General features: G+C 43.2%; 2 protein-coding genes across 3 annotated transcripts in view; one reads left to right on the top strand and one right to left on the bottom strand.

Moving 5' to 3' along the window:
- The window catches only part of ADRM1 (ADRM1 26S proteasome ubiquitin receptor), a 17,826-nt gene extending 10,020 nt beyond the window's left edge, over nt 1–7,806 (top strand). Inside the window, exons 2-10 of one of the 2 annotated variants that reach the window (XM_044661154.1) lie at nt 1,619–1,829; nt 2,518–2,634; nt 3,053–3,176; nt 4,005–4,091; nt 5,458–5,539; nt 5,833–6,065; nt 6,434–6,591; nt 7,057–7,159; nt 7,564–7,806. In XM_044661154.1, coding sequence (XP_044517089.1) covers nt 1,620–1,829; nt 2,518–2,634; nt 3,053–3,176; nt 4,005–4,091; nt 5,458–5,539; nt 5,833–6,065; nt 6,434–6,591; nt 7,057–7,159; nt 7,564–7,670 — 1,221 coding nt within the window. In that variant the 5' untranslated portion in view covers nt 1,619 and the 3' untranslated portion in view covers nt 7,671–7,806. The remainder of the gene's footprint in view (nt 1–1,618; nt 1,830–2,517; nt 2,635–3,052; nt 3,177–4,004; nt 4,092–5,457; nt 5,540–5,832; nt 6,066–6,433; nt 6,592–7,056; nt 7,160–7,563) is intronic. The other variant, XM_044661155.1, reaches the window with a different exon arrangement.
- A 732-nt stretch (nt 7,807–8,538) lies between these two features.
- Nucleotides 8,539–15,651, bottom strand: part of LAMA5 (laminin subunit alpha 5) — a 137,741-nt gene continuing 130,628 nt past the window's right edge. Inside the window, exons 72-80 of the mRNA XM_044659643.1 lie at nt 15,439–15,571; nt 15,185–15,330; nt 14,893–15,085; nt 14,314–14,472; nt 14,002–14,161; nt 13,743–13,876; nt 12,748–12,838; nt 11,878–11,997; nt 8,539–9,827 (exon numbers count right to left, since the gene is read on the bottom strand). Coding sequence (XP_044515578.1) covers nt 9,682–9,827; nt 11,878–11,997; nt 12,748–12,838; nt 13,743–13,876; nt 14,002–14,161; nt 14,314–14,472; nt 14,893–15,085; nt 15,185–15,330; nt 15,439–15,571 — 1,282 coding nt within the window. The 3' untranslated portion in view covers nt 8,539–9,681. The remainder of the gene's footprint in view (nt 9,828–11,877; nt 11,998–12,747; nt 12,839–13,742; nt 13,877–14,001; nt 14,162–14,313; nt 14,473–14,892; nt 15,086–15,184; nt 15,331–15,438; nt 15,572–15,651) is intronic.

Here is a 15,651-nt window from a genome sequence, read left to right on the forward strand (position 1 = left end):
GCCCCGACAGGAAATCTGGAACAGGAGTCCGGGCTGGTGGGGGAGGGGGAGTGTGGAGAGGACGGTTTGGGCGGGCGGGGGCTGGTGACGGTGGCCGACCGGGTGGGGGAGGCGGGGGCCGGGAAGGGCCTCTCTCGGGTGGGGGAGGGGAGAAGCCGGAGTGGTCGTGGCTTAGCCTCAAGTGGCGAAAGGTTTGGGATGGGAGGTCAAGGCTGGATCTTGGGCCGGACCCAAGAGTGGCTGGCGGGGGTGGGGGGGAGGAGGAGGAGGAGGAGTTTTGGGGGGAAGGGATTGAGGAAGGCACCTTTCAGCTTATCCCGGATCCAACCTAAATTTATCCTCCGGTCCGACTTCCTCTACACAGTTTTCATAGTTATCTTCCAACCCCTTATCTCCTCCCCAACAAATATAGCACCCCCATCTTGTACACTTTTTTGGCTTGTGTTTTCAACTTGTAATGCAACATCTATGCTGGGCACTAGGGACTCTTTTCAAAAACATAATGCCCCGCTTGTGTCTTTTCAACTACTTCCTAGACTTTTTCTAAGGATATTATCCTAATACCCTCGTGCCAGTCCCGCGGAGAGCCCAGACAGCGTGAGATCTGTGCTAGTTACCTTCTCTGAGGGTTTTCTATTTAAGGAGGGAAGATCACTTTAAATGAATGGTCACTTTTGGGAGGAGGAATTGATTTTCTAGTTTTGCATTGAATCCCCATTCTTTCCTAACTCTTGGATTTACTGTGGACTTTCAGAGGAATCATGAAAAGTCCTTTCTCAAAGGCTTTATCTTCCCCTTCTCCCTTCTCAGAGGAAAGAAAGTTTATGCGCGTGAAATTGGGTCTATACAGTTTACAAAACGGGGCACTCTGGTGGGTAACTTTTTCTAAAAAGAATTTTAAATCTTTGTGGAAAAAAAAGTTGAGTATAATTCATTCAGTAAACATTCATTACAGTCTGTGTGCCAGGCTTTGGGGGATAGAAAAAATATTCCCTTCCCTCAAGGAAACTTAATTTCTACTGAAATTCTCAATGGACTAGCAAGATCTAAAGTTTTCTTCTTTTTTTCTTTAAATGTGTTTTTTAAAGCATAGAATAGCATGGTATTGTTGGAAAGAATGCTGTATTTGAAGACAGAGAACCTGAGTTTGACTCCTAGCTCCACTTACTTACCTGTGCCAATTTCTTCATCTGTAAAGTTGATGATGTGGGGAATAAGGGAAGTAGATTTGATTTCTTTAAAGGCCCTTTTAGCTATATATCTACAATCCTGCGATAAATGGAATTTTCATATGATTTGGGTTCATACAAAAGCTGGTTTTGTTTTTGGTAAGATATATGTTTCCAAACTCCTAATGTTCTGTATTTTGTATTGGTTTTGAAGGTCACTAAAACCATGGGTGTTTAAGTAGATTTTTAAATACACTTGGATTTATAATCACTGAGCTATACATGGAACTATCTAATATGGTTCAGAGGGGTTAATTTTCAGTACTGTTACAATTAATATTTAAATATGTGGATTACATATTAGAGAAAGTTTTATAATTAGGACTGTATTATATAGAAAAAATAAGCATAGAGTGTAAATTTCTGTTTTTTTTTTCTTTTGTTTTCAGAATGACTTCAGGTGCTTTGTTTCCAAGCCTAGTCCCAGGCTCCCGGGGCTCATCCAGCAAATACTTGGTAGAGTTTCGGGCAGGAAAAATGTCATTGAAAGGGACTACAGTTACCCCTGATAAACGGAAAGGGCTTGTATACATTCAACAAACTGATGATTCCCTCATTCATTTCTGTTGGAAGGATAGGACTTCTGGTAATGTAGAAGATGTGAGTATTCAGAAAGTGTTAAATTAAAAATGAAAAAATTTGATTTTAAGACTTTTCATTTAGGCTCTGTTATCTTTTAAAACACTGAACTCTCTTTCTAAAAAGTTTGGTAGCACTTATTTGTAGCTTGAAGAATGTCCAAATTATCACTTTGGTACTTGTTTGCCTTCTTGTTTCCCTTGTACTCTTCCTGGTCAAATGGTTTGTGGTTATACTAGTGTAATTCCTATAATTTTGTGTAATTAAATATTGAGGGAGGATAGGTTTGGAGGATATAGGTAAAAATCTTCTTTAAAGATCATTAGTCTTCTATAAGGAACTTTGTAGTCATTTTACCTATGATTTGGACAATATGATGCTATGGAAGGAATTCTAGTTTTGGGATCAGAAGCCCTGGGTTCAGATCTCAGTTTTGCCACTTAAACCTGTGGAATCGTGTCAAATCTCTTAAATGTTTTGTATCTCCATGGGGATTATACTAAAGGACCTATAAGGACCCTTACAATTCTAAATCTCTGGCCCTGTGATCTGGAATATCTGATAATAAATTTAGAATTGGCTCTGTAATAGCAAAATTAATTGCTGTTACCACATAAGACTTCTTAAGAGTTTGTGTACAGCATACTCGCAGGTTAGAAGAGAGATTTCTTTTGATCTTTCAATAATCCTTTCCCTACCTTTTGTCTAGGACTTAATTATTTTCCCTGATGACTGTGAATTTAAGCGAGTACCTCAGTGCACCACTGGTAGAGTATATGTACTGAAGTTCAAGGCAGGATCAAAGCGACTTTTCTTTTGGATGCAGGTTTGTGAAATGTTTGGCATTGCCTTTTTCACTAAAACCCCAATTTTTTTCATTTGAGTTCTTTTAGGGCAGTTATATATGTAGGATGATCATCACCATTTCTTCCTCTTCCTCCTCAACTAAATGATATTCAGTCTCTTCTTATAGTCCTGTTGTTGTATTGCTTCCTTGTCATGAGGAACCAGTATTCTATAGGACTTTACTAGCATTCTTGGTAATCAAGGGTCACAAATGTATATGTTGATAGTATTTCCCTGTTTGGAAGAAATATATAGCCAGTATTTCCCTTTTTGAAGGAAGATAAAAAGATAAAGGGGAGAGGAGTACAAGAAAGATGCTAACTGTTCAGTACAAAGATATTTTAGATCTTAGGACTTTTTGAAATATTATGTTAGTGAACCCAATTCTTTTCCTACAGGAACCTAAGACTGAGAAGGATGAGGAACATTGCAGGAAAGTAAATGAATATTTGAATAATCCACCTATGCCAGGAGCTTTGGGTGGGAGCGGAAGTGGAGGCCATGAACTTTCAGCACTTGGAGGTAGTTACTCCTTTATCAACTTTACTGTAAGTAGGAAATATTTTTCAAAATGACCTAACCTCTCAACACTGTTGGGCACTTTTTTGGTTAAAAAGTAGCCATAGAATGAGACAAGCAACACGATCAAGTGGGCTGAGTGCTGTCCTTGAAGTTAACAAAGACCTAGGTTTAATTCCTGCCTCCCACACTCAGGGGTTGTGTGACCAAAGGCAGGTGGCTTAACTGCTTTTTCCTTAATTTCCTCACTGGGTTGTTCTGAGAATCAAATAGAAAAATATACAGTTAAAAGAAAGTGCTTTACAGACTTTAAAGCACCACATAAATGTCATCTAATTTATCAGCTTTTTGATAGCATTACTAGTGCTGAGATAGATATAGTTTTCATCTTTTTAACAAATGCTGTTTTAGCTAATACCTCTGTTTAATAAGATTTTGAAATTTTAGCCAACAGATTTTTTTTATGTCAAGGCTCATTAGATGAGATTTTAAATAATACTGGACAGATCTCATCTGATGAGACTTGTGTAGTAGGGTTTCAAAGATAGTAACTACTTAATGTTCTTCAGTAAGTAAGCCTTCAGTTATAATTTTTCTTAAGCAATTTGGTTTTTTACTGAGAAAATGTTAAATATGTATAAACCTGCATACTCATTTTGTTGATAGAAATCTGTCAGTGAGAAGCTGGTGTGGAATAGTTATTTCACAGACTCTTTGTGTAGGTCTTAAAGATTGTATACTAGTTGGTTTTTGAGTTCTTAATCAAGATTAGTCTTTGGTTTGGTTTATGAAAATCTAGATGGTGTATCTTAAGTTGTTTTTGTTTTTCAGGTGAAGGAGGTTTGCAGAGCCTTTTGGGTAATATGAGTCATAACCAGCTCATGCAACTTATTGGACCAACTGGCTTGGGAGGACTTGGTAAGATTTCAGATTATTGGTCTGAAGTGGGGCTGTTCCTCACTTCAGTTAAACCTTCAGTTATTGTTTCTGGGCAATTTGCTTTTTATTGGGAAATATTAAATATGTATAAACTATATACTCATTTTGCTGTTTACTGGAAATCTCTCAATGAGACTACTGGGATCCAGATTCAGAAGCCTGGATTTGAATCCTAGATTTGCCACTTCATATTTATGCGGTCTTAGGCAAGCCACTTTGTCACTAGGCCTGTTTCTCATATGTAAAATGAAGGGGTTGGACTAGATTATGAGTCCCTGTTAGGCGTAAATGTTGAATGATTTGAGGGTAGAATGTATTTGCCTTTAGGTACTGCAAGCTACTTGCTTGCTATAGAGTGAAGTAGGTAGGGAGTAAATACTTACCTGAATGTTTTCTAGGGGCCACATCTATTTAATGAGAAGCAAATCTGAGTCTTAACTAGCCAGATGAGAAGTTTTTATCTTTACTAAAAGCCCCTTTTCTGTCAATAAGTGTGGCTTTTTTTTTGTCCGATATCACAACATTTAAAATTTTTTCATTTCAGTTTTGTTTATGTTCTTAAAACACCAGAAAGCCCTTGACCCCGTGTACATATATCCAGTGTGCAGTGATTATTGGTTTTTATCTTTTAATTAAAGGCAACTTCCTCGGACCCTCCACTAGAATACTGACTTACTGTCCCTTTCTCTGTGTGTGGCCAAACTTGATCTTTTTGTGTCTTTAAAAATATTCCATAGATCTGACTGATTTTGTTCTTAGACTTAGTGGAATTCATAGGCTCATAGATTTAGAGTTGAAAGGGACCTTAAATGTCATCTAGTCTAACCCTCTCATTTAACAGATGAGGAAACCGAGGTCCAGAGGGGAAGTGACTTGTCCAAGGTCACACAGGTTACACAGGTAAGTGAGAGAGCTAGGATTTGAATAGGTTTTGTGACTGACTCCCAAGTCTACCCTATGAATAAATTGCATAAGGTACAGCTACTCTTCAGATTTCTCATTATAAGAAAACAAGATTGAGAGATGATCTGAACCTAATTTCCACTGAGAATTGTGGCCTATTTTGGATAGTACTGCCCTTTTCTATTATTTATGGTGGGCAAATTCTGTGAAATGACACCAGCTCAGGGGAGAGGATATTGTATATTTCATTTTTCTATGAGTTCCAAAGTCTTAGATATCAGTACTGTTTATATAAAGGATTACACACTCTTGTTCACAAATCTAGTTACTGTTTGTAGATTTCCCCAAATCAGAGGCCTGACAGAAACTAGTATTGAATGCCAAAGTTAAGGGAGAAGCTGCCCTCGGATTTTTTGAGTTAATGCTTATTTCCACACTGTAGGTGGGCTTGGTGCACTGACAGGTCCTGGTCTGGCTAGCTTACTGGGGAGTGGAGGGCCTCCGACAAGCAGCTCTTCATCAAGGTGAGGCCCTTCAAGTTGTCTTTGATTTTGTGGTTTTGTATATCTTTGTATGCTTACTTTTTAGAAAATTGCTATTGATGTGTGGTGCCACACAGCACTTGAAAATCCAGCTTTAAAACATACACCAGGGAGTGAACATTTATTTGCATTACAAATGACTTCACTGCCACTTTAATACAGAGGCTCTCTCTTAATGTATTTAAAATTAGATAATTTTCCACATAACTCTTCAGTTATGTCTTAAAACAAGAAGTACACATATTACTTATCATTGGTGCTTTTTATGCCTTTAGCTCCCGGAGCCAGTCAGCTGCTGCAACCCCATCTTCCACCTCTTCTTCCGCTCGTGCTACACCAGCACCAAATGCTCAAGCAATTGCCTCTGCCACTAGTCCAAGCCCTGCACCCAGTTCAGGTAATGGAACAAGCACAGCAACAAGCCCAACCCAGCCCATTCAACTGAGTGACCTTCAGAACATTTTAGCTACTATGAATGTGCCATCTGGGGCAGGAGGCGGACAGCAAGGTAAACGTTTTTTCGTTGACTGAAAGCTGTTGGGGTAAAGGTGCCTGCCGCTCCTCTGTTCTCTTTCAAGGGGATTGGGAAGGCAAGTCCTTAGTAAAAGTGTTTTCTATGGCACTGCTGGTTTGCAAATCATCCTGAAAAAGGCTAATGTTCCCAAGAAATGCTGAGCTTGAGACTTCCTGCCAAGCAGAATGAAACCATTGGCAAGAAGTGGGAGCCAGGGAAGAGATCTCTCCTCCCATTAAACCTCCCTGGGTGATTTGGCTGCTTGGAATCTTGATATCATCCGTGAAACCCGACACTCCATCCCCCACTTAGTAGCAAATAGTAAGTGCCAAACAACTTATAGTTTTGTTATTATATCCTAGTTGACTTGGCCAGTGTACTAACTCCAGAAATCATGGCTCCTATTCTGGCCAATGCTGAAGTCCAAGAGCGGTTGCTGCCTTATCTTCCCTCTGGAGAATCTCTTCCACAGACTGCAGAAGAGATTCAGAACACACTGACCTCTCCTCAGTTTCAGCAGGTAGGATTTTGGCCTTTGGCTTCTGTCTCCAGTTGCTAGCTAGCTAAGTTTAAAACCACTTGTCACATTTCATAAGCTGTCGTGCCCATTTTCTCTCTTCCTGTTTTGAGTCTCAAGAAATCTTAAAGTGTACAGTAGCCATTTGGGATTGTCACAGTGTGATTTACTAGCTTAGGCCCTCCTCCTGGAGGTCATTAGGCATTCTCTTTTGTCTCCTAGGTTACATTACATAAGTGTTCAGAAACAATGGCTCCCTCCACTGTCAAGAGAGAGCTTGGTGCTGGCTGGCTCAGTATCTTGTACATAGGAGATACTAAAGTGTTTGTTGATTTGCTTCATTTCCCAGAGAGCTGGGCTTACTTAGATATGTGTGCGAGGAGAAAAATTGAAGTTTAATAAATAGTAGGTAGAAAAAAAAAAACAGAAAGCTTTAGTCATTTTTCATGAATGCCTTTCATTTAACAGGCATTAAGTATGTTCAGTGCTGCCTTAGCCTCAGGACAGCTGGGCCCACTTATGAGTCAGTTTGGTTTACCAACTGAAGCTGTAGATGCGGCAAATAAGGGTGGTAAGTACTACCTTATTCCCTTCCCTGCAGTGAAATCCCGAACTTCAGAAGCTGAAGAAGAATTCTTATATAACAGTTTAAAAAAACTGCACAGCTCAAATTATTATGTAATGATTTGTTTAGAAACATTTTTCTTGGGTAAGAACATTCAAAGAACACTTCATTTTTGTACGTCTGACAAAGTTTGGTTTGCTTAATGGAACAAATTGTAATTTCTATTCAGCCTCATTTGTGTGGGTTTTTAAAAACTTGTAGCCTGGCTAGTCTTTGCAAATTTTTTTTGGTAAGCTGCATTTTCATTTTCATTCCCTTTTGACAAAGCAACTTGGTTAATTATTAAAGTGTTCCTGTAGGGAGGTGGAAGGGGCAAGAACTGACGATGATATCTTTTAATGATATTTTAGATGTCGAAGCATTTGCCAAAGCCATGCAGAACAATGCCAAGTCAGACCAAAAGGAAGGAGACGCAAAGGACAAGAAAGATGAAGAGGAAGATATGAGTTTAGATTAAATTATTTGCTGTCTTTTAAGATATTGGAAATTCTTAGTAATTAAGTGACTTCAGTAGTGTCACTAGTTTATTGCATACACTCATGCCTACATTCAGCCTACAAAATAAAGGACTTTTCTTTTATCTGCCAACTCTAGTTTTTGTGTGTGCCAAAAATAGGAGTGATTACTAAAAGCCCTTTGCCTAGTCTGCAGATAGAAAATTGTGAGGAAATACTTTGTGAGCTCATGGAGAGTTGGAGCTGAGTGCCAGGATGCTGGTCCTGGACATCCTGTTAGTGTCTGCAGGCAGGGCTGGAACCTCAGTTGATAAGTTTCCCCTGGAGGACATCTGCTAAGTTAAATAGACCACATGAAAGCTGCAAGTGGGTCAGCTTTCCAGAGCACATACCCTGTTTTTTCCAGATGTGGATCTGTCTCTTTGATTTGAAGCAAATCTCCCTAAATATACCAATGTTTTAAAAAAGTTATTCTGGGTGCTTCAGATACATCTAGAGGCTGACAGCTTGGCTGTCGAAAGAGATTTTTCAAAATCTCTAAAACAAGAGGCAGACTTGAACTAAAAATAGTCAAGGGGTGTGTGTGTGTGCATGCATGCAGTGACATTAAACAGGGACCAGATGCTTTGACAAAGCACCTTAGTTTCATAGCACATTACCTAAGGGGCAGCTAGGTGGCTCAGTAGATAGAGAGGCAGGACCTGGGTTCAAATCTGGTCTCAGATGTGTGAGCCTGGGCCAGTCCCTCAACCCCAGATGTCTAGCCCTTGTCACACTTCTGCCTTGGAACTGATACTTCTATCCATTCCAAGATGAGGAAAGAGGATTTTTTTAAAAATCACAATATTGGATGATGCCATCAAGCCCTTCTGACGAAGCAAACGGGATTTATTTCCATTTCATTTAACTAAATCAGTATTCAAAATAAGCACATTTCCTTTTTTATTATTTTTGCTTTCAAAAGTATGTACCAGTGATTTACAAAGCTTTCATTCTACACTGAAAAAGGGTGAAAGAAAAATGCCATACTTAAGTTCATTGGAAGATAAGAGATTAGCCCATTGTATAATATTTACCCAATCATATAAAAAAACCATAATTTATAAATCATTTCCAGACATAAGATTTATCCCCCATACATCTAGATATATACACACAAATATATATAATATGTATAAAAACATAAATGTGTAAGTGCACAAAGTGAGCTAAGTGGACAAAAGAAAAGTCTTGTCATTGGACCTGTACTGCAACCAATGAAAATCAGTGAATATGACCCTAAAAGGATCGAAGAGGGTTGGAAGAGGAGAATGGGAATAAATATATGGACTCCAAGCAATTTACGGGGATCAGTTGTGAGAGATGTTTAATAGGGAGAAGACTTACTGTGGGCAGGGACACAATCACCACCTTCAAATATTTGAAGGGTTGTCATGTGGAAGGGAAATTAGATTTCTTTTAATTTGGCCCAAGGGAACAGAATTGGGATCAATGGCTAACAGTGAGGGAGATTGGGGCTTAAAGGAAGGAAAATCTTCCTAAGGAGCAGAGCTATTCAAAAACGGAATGAGAGGTAGTGAGTTCTCCATCCCTAGAATCTTTAAGCAAAAGCTGGATGGATGGACTCGGGGATGCTGCAGAGTCAGTTCATGCTTCAGTGTGGTGGACTAGGATTTCCTCTGGAGGTCCCTTCCAGCTTTGAGATTCTGCGAATGGTGGGCAAACCAGCAAGCACGACTGGAGGACCACCTTAGCTTAGCACCATCTCAGGCCCAGAAATGTGTAGCCCTGCTTTGGGTTCTTAATTTACAGAAGATGTGTTCAATTTACTTCGTTATCATTGATGACTTGTAAAGTGTCTAATGCTTGAATCAGTTGTCCAAATTTCCCCACTTGGGGTGAAAAATACTGAAAAGATGATGGAGCGCAGTGTCTGCCAAAACTTAATAACCAGAGAGAGGGGCCATATGCAAGCAGGGCAGCTTTAATCTCTTATGTGTCTGGGCCATTTATTTACATAACCGGGCAGCCATTTGCACCCACTGACCCTCGGACAGTGCTGGTGCGTGTCAGGTCGATGGGGTGACGGTTTATCACGAGATTCCTTATACAGCCATGGTAACCAGGTGGAGATGAAGGACTCTGGCCCTTCGAGGTCTCTGTGGGATGGGGGAGGGAAGTTAGGGTATCAAGAGAAAACAAGAGTTAAGCCTAGAAGTAAATTAAGCAGCCTTAGGCTGGCTACCCTCACTCCCAACTTTCCTTGATCCACAGTGTGCTAAGACTAGGGTTGCTCTCCTTGGGCTGGGGGCAGGTGTATTTTGTAATAATCTAGATAATATTTCAATATGACCGGGCCCCTTTGAATCATTCTCAGAGAGATCCGGGTACTTCAGCAGCCTGCCAGTGTCATCCTGAACAGTGAAAGTCCTTTAGCTATTAAGCTTTCGTGGATACCGGCACTGACAGAAGCACTATTTTCTCTAGGACATGGGTTTTTCTTGGTGTAGAGAAGGGAGATTAAAAGGGACTTTGCTATACTCTTAAATAAAACAATCATTTTTTTAGGGAACACAGACAGCCCTCTCCTCGTCTATTATCCCACTGGTACCTCTAAACATCTCACTGTATCAAACTAAGCTCTAAGAAGAAACTGAAGAATGGTATGGAAACACTGATGGCATGCACACAGGGACAGCAGGAGGGCTGTATTTTTACAGCTGACATTTCCAGAGTGCTTTAGATTTTCAAAAACACTTAGCCAACAACACCTCTTAATATAAATATTGACATCCCCATTTTATAGATGAGAAACCTGAAACTCAGCAAGGCAATGTGACCCACCCTGGGTTGCACGACTAATGCCAGAGGTAGTGCTCACCATTGGGGCTTCCCCTTTCCTCTTCCCATCATTCGATGCAAAGAGCACCATCTATGGGCCCGAAGATCTGGATTCTAGTTCTGGCTCTACCACTGACTGGCCCGGTACCTGGGACAAGCTGAATGATTGTTCTAGGCCTCAGTTTCCTCTGAATGTAAAATAGAGACTAACATCATCTACTCTGTATAATGAGCGTAAGAACGGCTCCAATATCTATATAGTGCTTGAAGGTTTGAAAGCACTTTACATACATTATTTCATTTGATCTTTGCAGCGCTCCGGTGAAGTAGGTGCTGTTATTTATTTCTTTTTTGCAGATGAGGAAACTGAGGCTGAGTGATTAAGTGACTTGCCCCAGGCGACACAGATGGATTAAAATTTGTAGACTTCCTGACTTCTAAGTCTACCTACAATGTAGTAGTTAATCAATCAACAAAGTAATCTTGTTCTCCTGTTAGACACTAAGCTCTCTGAGGACAAGGGCTATCCCTTCCTCGGTGCCCCTGTTTGTAGGCTGTGTACACACAAGGTACTTACTCCTGATTTAGCATAAAGTTTTCAGACTTCCCAGGCTTAGGAGGCTCAAGGGAGAGAATGGCTATGTGTACCTCTTACAAAGGAAGAACAGCTCATAGGTCTAGCACTGAACTGCTTAAGACCATCATTCGAGAGATGTCATGTAGAGAGCTAGCTTTGGATTCAAGTCCTGGGTTCAGTTCCTGGCCCAAACACTAGCTGTGGGAATTTGCGCAAGTCCTACTCTCTCTAAACCTTTTTTCCTTTGTCTGCAAAATGGCGACCAGTTTATACTATGTCGCTCAGAGTTGTTAGGAAGAGAGTATTTTATAAACTGTTTGGCTTACTGGAATCCGAGCACAGTTTCTTGTGGGTCCTACTAAGCTGGAAAGGTTTGAGTTTCGGCCTGGAAGCTGCTAAGTGTGGAGAGGCTTTGTTGCTGTGGTCGCCTCAGGGTGATAGATTCATTGTCCAGACAACTTTAGAACATTGCACTAATGCACTGAAGAGCTGCCATTTACATGGGGGGGAGAATTTCACTGTATTGGAGGTCCCTAGGGAATTGCTGTCCTAGAGCCTCCGCTGACTTGTGCTGGCTAAATGGGGAGAGAGAGAAGGTCTGGCATGCAGCTGGCTGTCATTTGGCCATTCTTTCCTCAACCTCACATCTAGAATAGTGTGCTTTGCATGGCATGGTGGGAAGAACACTAGACTAAAACCACCTCTAAAGAGATGAAAACAAGAGATTGTCGGTCATCCCTCGGCTCCTTCTGGAAGCTAGTTCCCCAACTAGCTAGTAAGCAGGGACTTACCTGGCAGGCCTCCCAGGTAAAGAGGTTCTTTGGTGATAATGGAAGGTACTAGGGCAGGACCCACTGTATAGTTGCCTTCTGTATCCACATCAAGTTGGATCACATTTCTTCCTTTAATCACTGGGAGGGAAGGCGTTGGGCTTAGTTTCCCCGAAGTTTGTCCAGGGGACTGAGCTTCCTATAGGCCCTAGACCTCCCCTGAGCAGAGACATGGACATTGAAAGGAACACACAAAGGAAATAATATTTCTAGTTTGGCCTGAGCAGGGAGACAGCCTTGTACTTGGGAGAATCCTGGGGTTCCTGAGAGTATCACCCAAGGGGAAATGATTTAACATTTCCCATCCCCAAGGCAACTCCTCTACTTGTACTTTTTTTTTTTTTTGAGGGGAGTTCATTGGCCTAAATTTGCTGCTTTCTCTCCATCGCACCTTCTTGCCCCTACTCTAGCCGCTCAGACTTTCATCAGGTCACTCCTCTGGTCAGGTAACTTTCACGGCTTCCCAAAAGAAAGATCCAAGTCTCAGTTCCTCATCCAGAGAGTTCAAGGTTTCCATGATCTATCTCTTCTTTGCCCCACCAAAAGACTGGTTCAGCTAGGCCCATCACCTCAGTGGCTCCCTTGCCAAGCATGCCAGGCTCAGGGCTGCCTTTGAATCATTTCTTAGGACATTCTTTCTACACAGATCCTCGCAAACCTCTCCTCAGCTTCACCCAATGTCACGAGGAATGTGAGCCTGTGTCTACTTTCTCCCAATCCTATGGTATACCCAAGGTCTGAATGAACATTTGGATCATCTACCCCTGTGGATTACTGACTGCCTAGGAAGCCATGGTCAGTGGGCAGAGGGAAAGGGGAGCATCATCTCACCTGCAATCTGGTGCCACAGGCCATCACAGAGAGGAGGCCGGGCCACTGACACGGAGAATTCTCCTGCCCCGTTGTTGGCTCTGATAAGCACCTGAGGCAAAACACATGAGACACTTCATTGAAAGATGTAAAAGGAAGATGTGGTTGACAATGTTTAACCAACCTATGGCATGGGGCTGTTGGGAGGACAACCTGAAGCAGTGAATAAAGGGTCCTGTGAGAGAAGGGAAAGAGAGGGAAGGGGGAGGTGGAGGGAGAAGAGAGACAGAAAAAGAAAGGGGGAGAGAGGGAGAGAAAGGAGGATGAATTGGGGGGAGGGAAAAAGAGCAAATAAAAGATGGGTTCTAATTCACTATTGTGTATGCTTATTACAAAACTTGTTCTTCAGAATACCAAGTCTCCACCTAATAGTCATTTCTTGTCATCTTATTAATTAATCTCTTATTAACTCTACACCGAATCCCTTCTGAGCCTCCCTTGTGGCCCGGTGATGGTGACCCAGGGTTCTAAAGGCTATGCCTGCAAAGTTCCTTTAGTATAGGTTCTACCAGGATGGAATGCTTTGGGCCTGGTCCCACGAGAGAGAGACTATTTTCTGTTTAGCCTGGGAAAATTCAGAGGCTCATTATCAGGAAGGTGGGGGGTCTCCTTTTGATTATTTTTGGCTATAGCAGCCCACTAAGACCATTTATTCGGTGTGGAGAAGATTGCAGACTCTAAATGGATCAAGTACTTTGGGTACTTCAAGTCAGTGAGTATTAAGGATTCATATGTAAGAGCCTATGCTTGGCTCAGTGTGGGGACCATTCATTAGTGGAGGACACGAGCTGTCCATGCCTTATTTATATGGTTTCATGGGTTTGCTGTGGCCAAAGACGATTGCCTGTCTGATGGTTTGCTCTCCAGGCTGAGCTAGGCTGCCTTCTGTATGTCCCAGGGAAAGGGCAGAGACCCTTGCAGGCCAGGGCTGCCTCGGTTGTCCTGGCCCCACTCACCCTGTCTGCATCTGCTTGAAGTCTGATATAGGGTGGCCCCTGCCTGGATCCCAGGTGAAAGATGAGTCCAGATGCTGCCCAAGGACGCACCTCCAGCTTCAGCTCCAGGTCTGGCCCCCCCACACTGGGGGGATCTGTGGGGGTATGAAGTGGGATGTGCTGGTCAGGAAGCTTCTCTTCATGCTTCAAGCTATCCTCCCCTCCTCCCACCTTCTCCAGGGCCCAAACAAGGCTCAAAGGGGAGAGAACGTTCACAGACCTAACATGACAGTTCCCCCTTCTGCAGCAAAGAACAGGCCCTTCTCCAGAGCCCCAGTGTAACATGGGGTCACCCCATGGAGCTGTGTTGGGGCCTCCAGAGGCTGTCCATTCAGCTTCAGGTTCCTTATGCATCCTTTGAAGTCAGAGCCAGCTGCTTCCTGGGGGAAAGGCTTGTGTGACTTAGAAGAACCCGAATGGCTGGGCACAAAGGGAGACAGTGGGCAGTGGGGGCAGGCAAAGGGAGAGGGGGTGTTCATGAGGAACAATGCCAGGCTGAGATGGTGGAATGGTGATGGGGCCATGCTCTTACTGGAAGATGAGTCCAGCTGTGGCCAGAGGGGAGGCCACCCACATAGATCGGTCCATGACCCAGCAATGCCTTCCTATGGGCAGGAGGCCCCTTACTGCTCTGAACCTGAAGCCCGTCAATCACCAGCTGAATTCGATTCTGCTCTCGGCTGAAAAAGACCTGAGAAGAAGGGCACAGGATGACTATCCTCAAAAGGGAAAACCCAGGAGAGGGCTGATTTTGGACACACAGCCATATGGGTTTTGGCCTCATTCATCCTCATGCCAGGTACTGGGCAAAAAGGTGGCTTACTGAGCTGACATTACATGTGAGAATCCCATGATAGGGAAGCCAGATTGCAGATGGTCCAGAAGAGAAAGAGAGGACAGGAAGCAGACAGATTTCTCAAGGAGTTTAGCCAAAAAAGGAAGGAGGGGAAAAGAAATCCTAATCCCAGGCTCCAGTGGGAATCTCTTTTCCCCCTAATTCTCATGTCTGCTCCAGCTTCTCTGACTCCAATCCAGCTTGACTCAGTTCTCCTCTGGTGGGTAGGAGAGTAGTTTCTGGGGAACATTTGCACACACCCCCTTTGCCCCTTACCGCATGCCAGCCTCCTGGCTTATATCGCTCACGGCTACGGATCCGAAAAGGTTTTCCCTGACCTCCTGCCTGAAGGACAAAGTGGCCGTGACTGAGGTAGAGGACCAGGAAGGGGCTTCCTGACTCCACAGTGGGCACAGCCAGAAGGAGCCCCCGGGGTGAGCGAAGTCGGACATCCATGGAGAAGTGGGTCCTGCGTGGGATAGAGCCAGAAAACACAGTGTCAGGTTCAAGGGAGGTTGGACTTCTCTCTCTGACAAGCTGGAAACGGCACGTCTGAGAGGATACTTACCGTTCCTGGAAAGAGGGTGGGATGGGAGCAAACTGTAGATGGCTGCCGGGAGAAGCCCCGAGCTGGTAGGCATTGCTGATGGTTTTAGGATGGGCAGAGATCTGGCAAGCAGCATCCGGGGGGCTATCTGGGTCATGGAGAGCAGCCTGGGGGACAGAGGATGGGGAGGTGATGAGGCAAGACCATAGAGTGATAGGTGCTTGTCCCACCCAGCTGTTCCTTGCCCCAGCTCCCCATGGGCAAGCAGCTCCAACCTTGGGTTTCCTTCGGAACTTCCGTGGCGATACCCTGAGCTGGAGTGGTTGGTCCAGGACGGTGCAACCTGTGGTCACGTTGATGTTCTGAATGTTCTGCTGCAGGTCGACAACATGCTGGGCCTCTAACACCCTGGGGACCAAGCAGAAATGTCACAGAGGGCTCTTGGGGTGCTGACGCTCGGCCTTCCCTGCTCCCTCACTGGGCTAGCC

The sequence above is a fragment of the Gracilinanus agilis genome, chromosome 2 (assembly GCF_016433145.1).
Source record: "Gracilinanus agilis isolate LMUSP501 chromosome 2, AgileGrace, whole genome shotgun sequence".
NCBI classification, from domain to species: Eukaryota; Metazoa; Chordata; class Mammalia; order Didelphimorphia; family Didelphidae; genus Gracilinanus; species Gracilinanus agilis.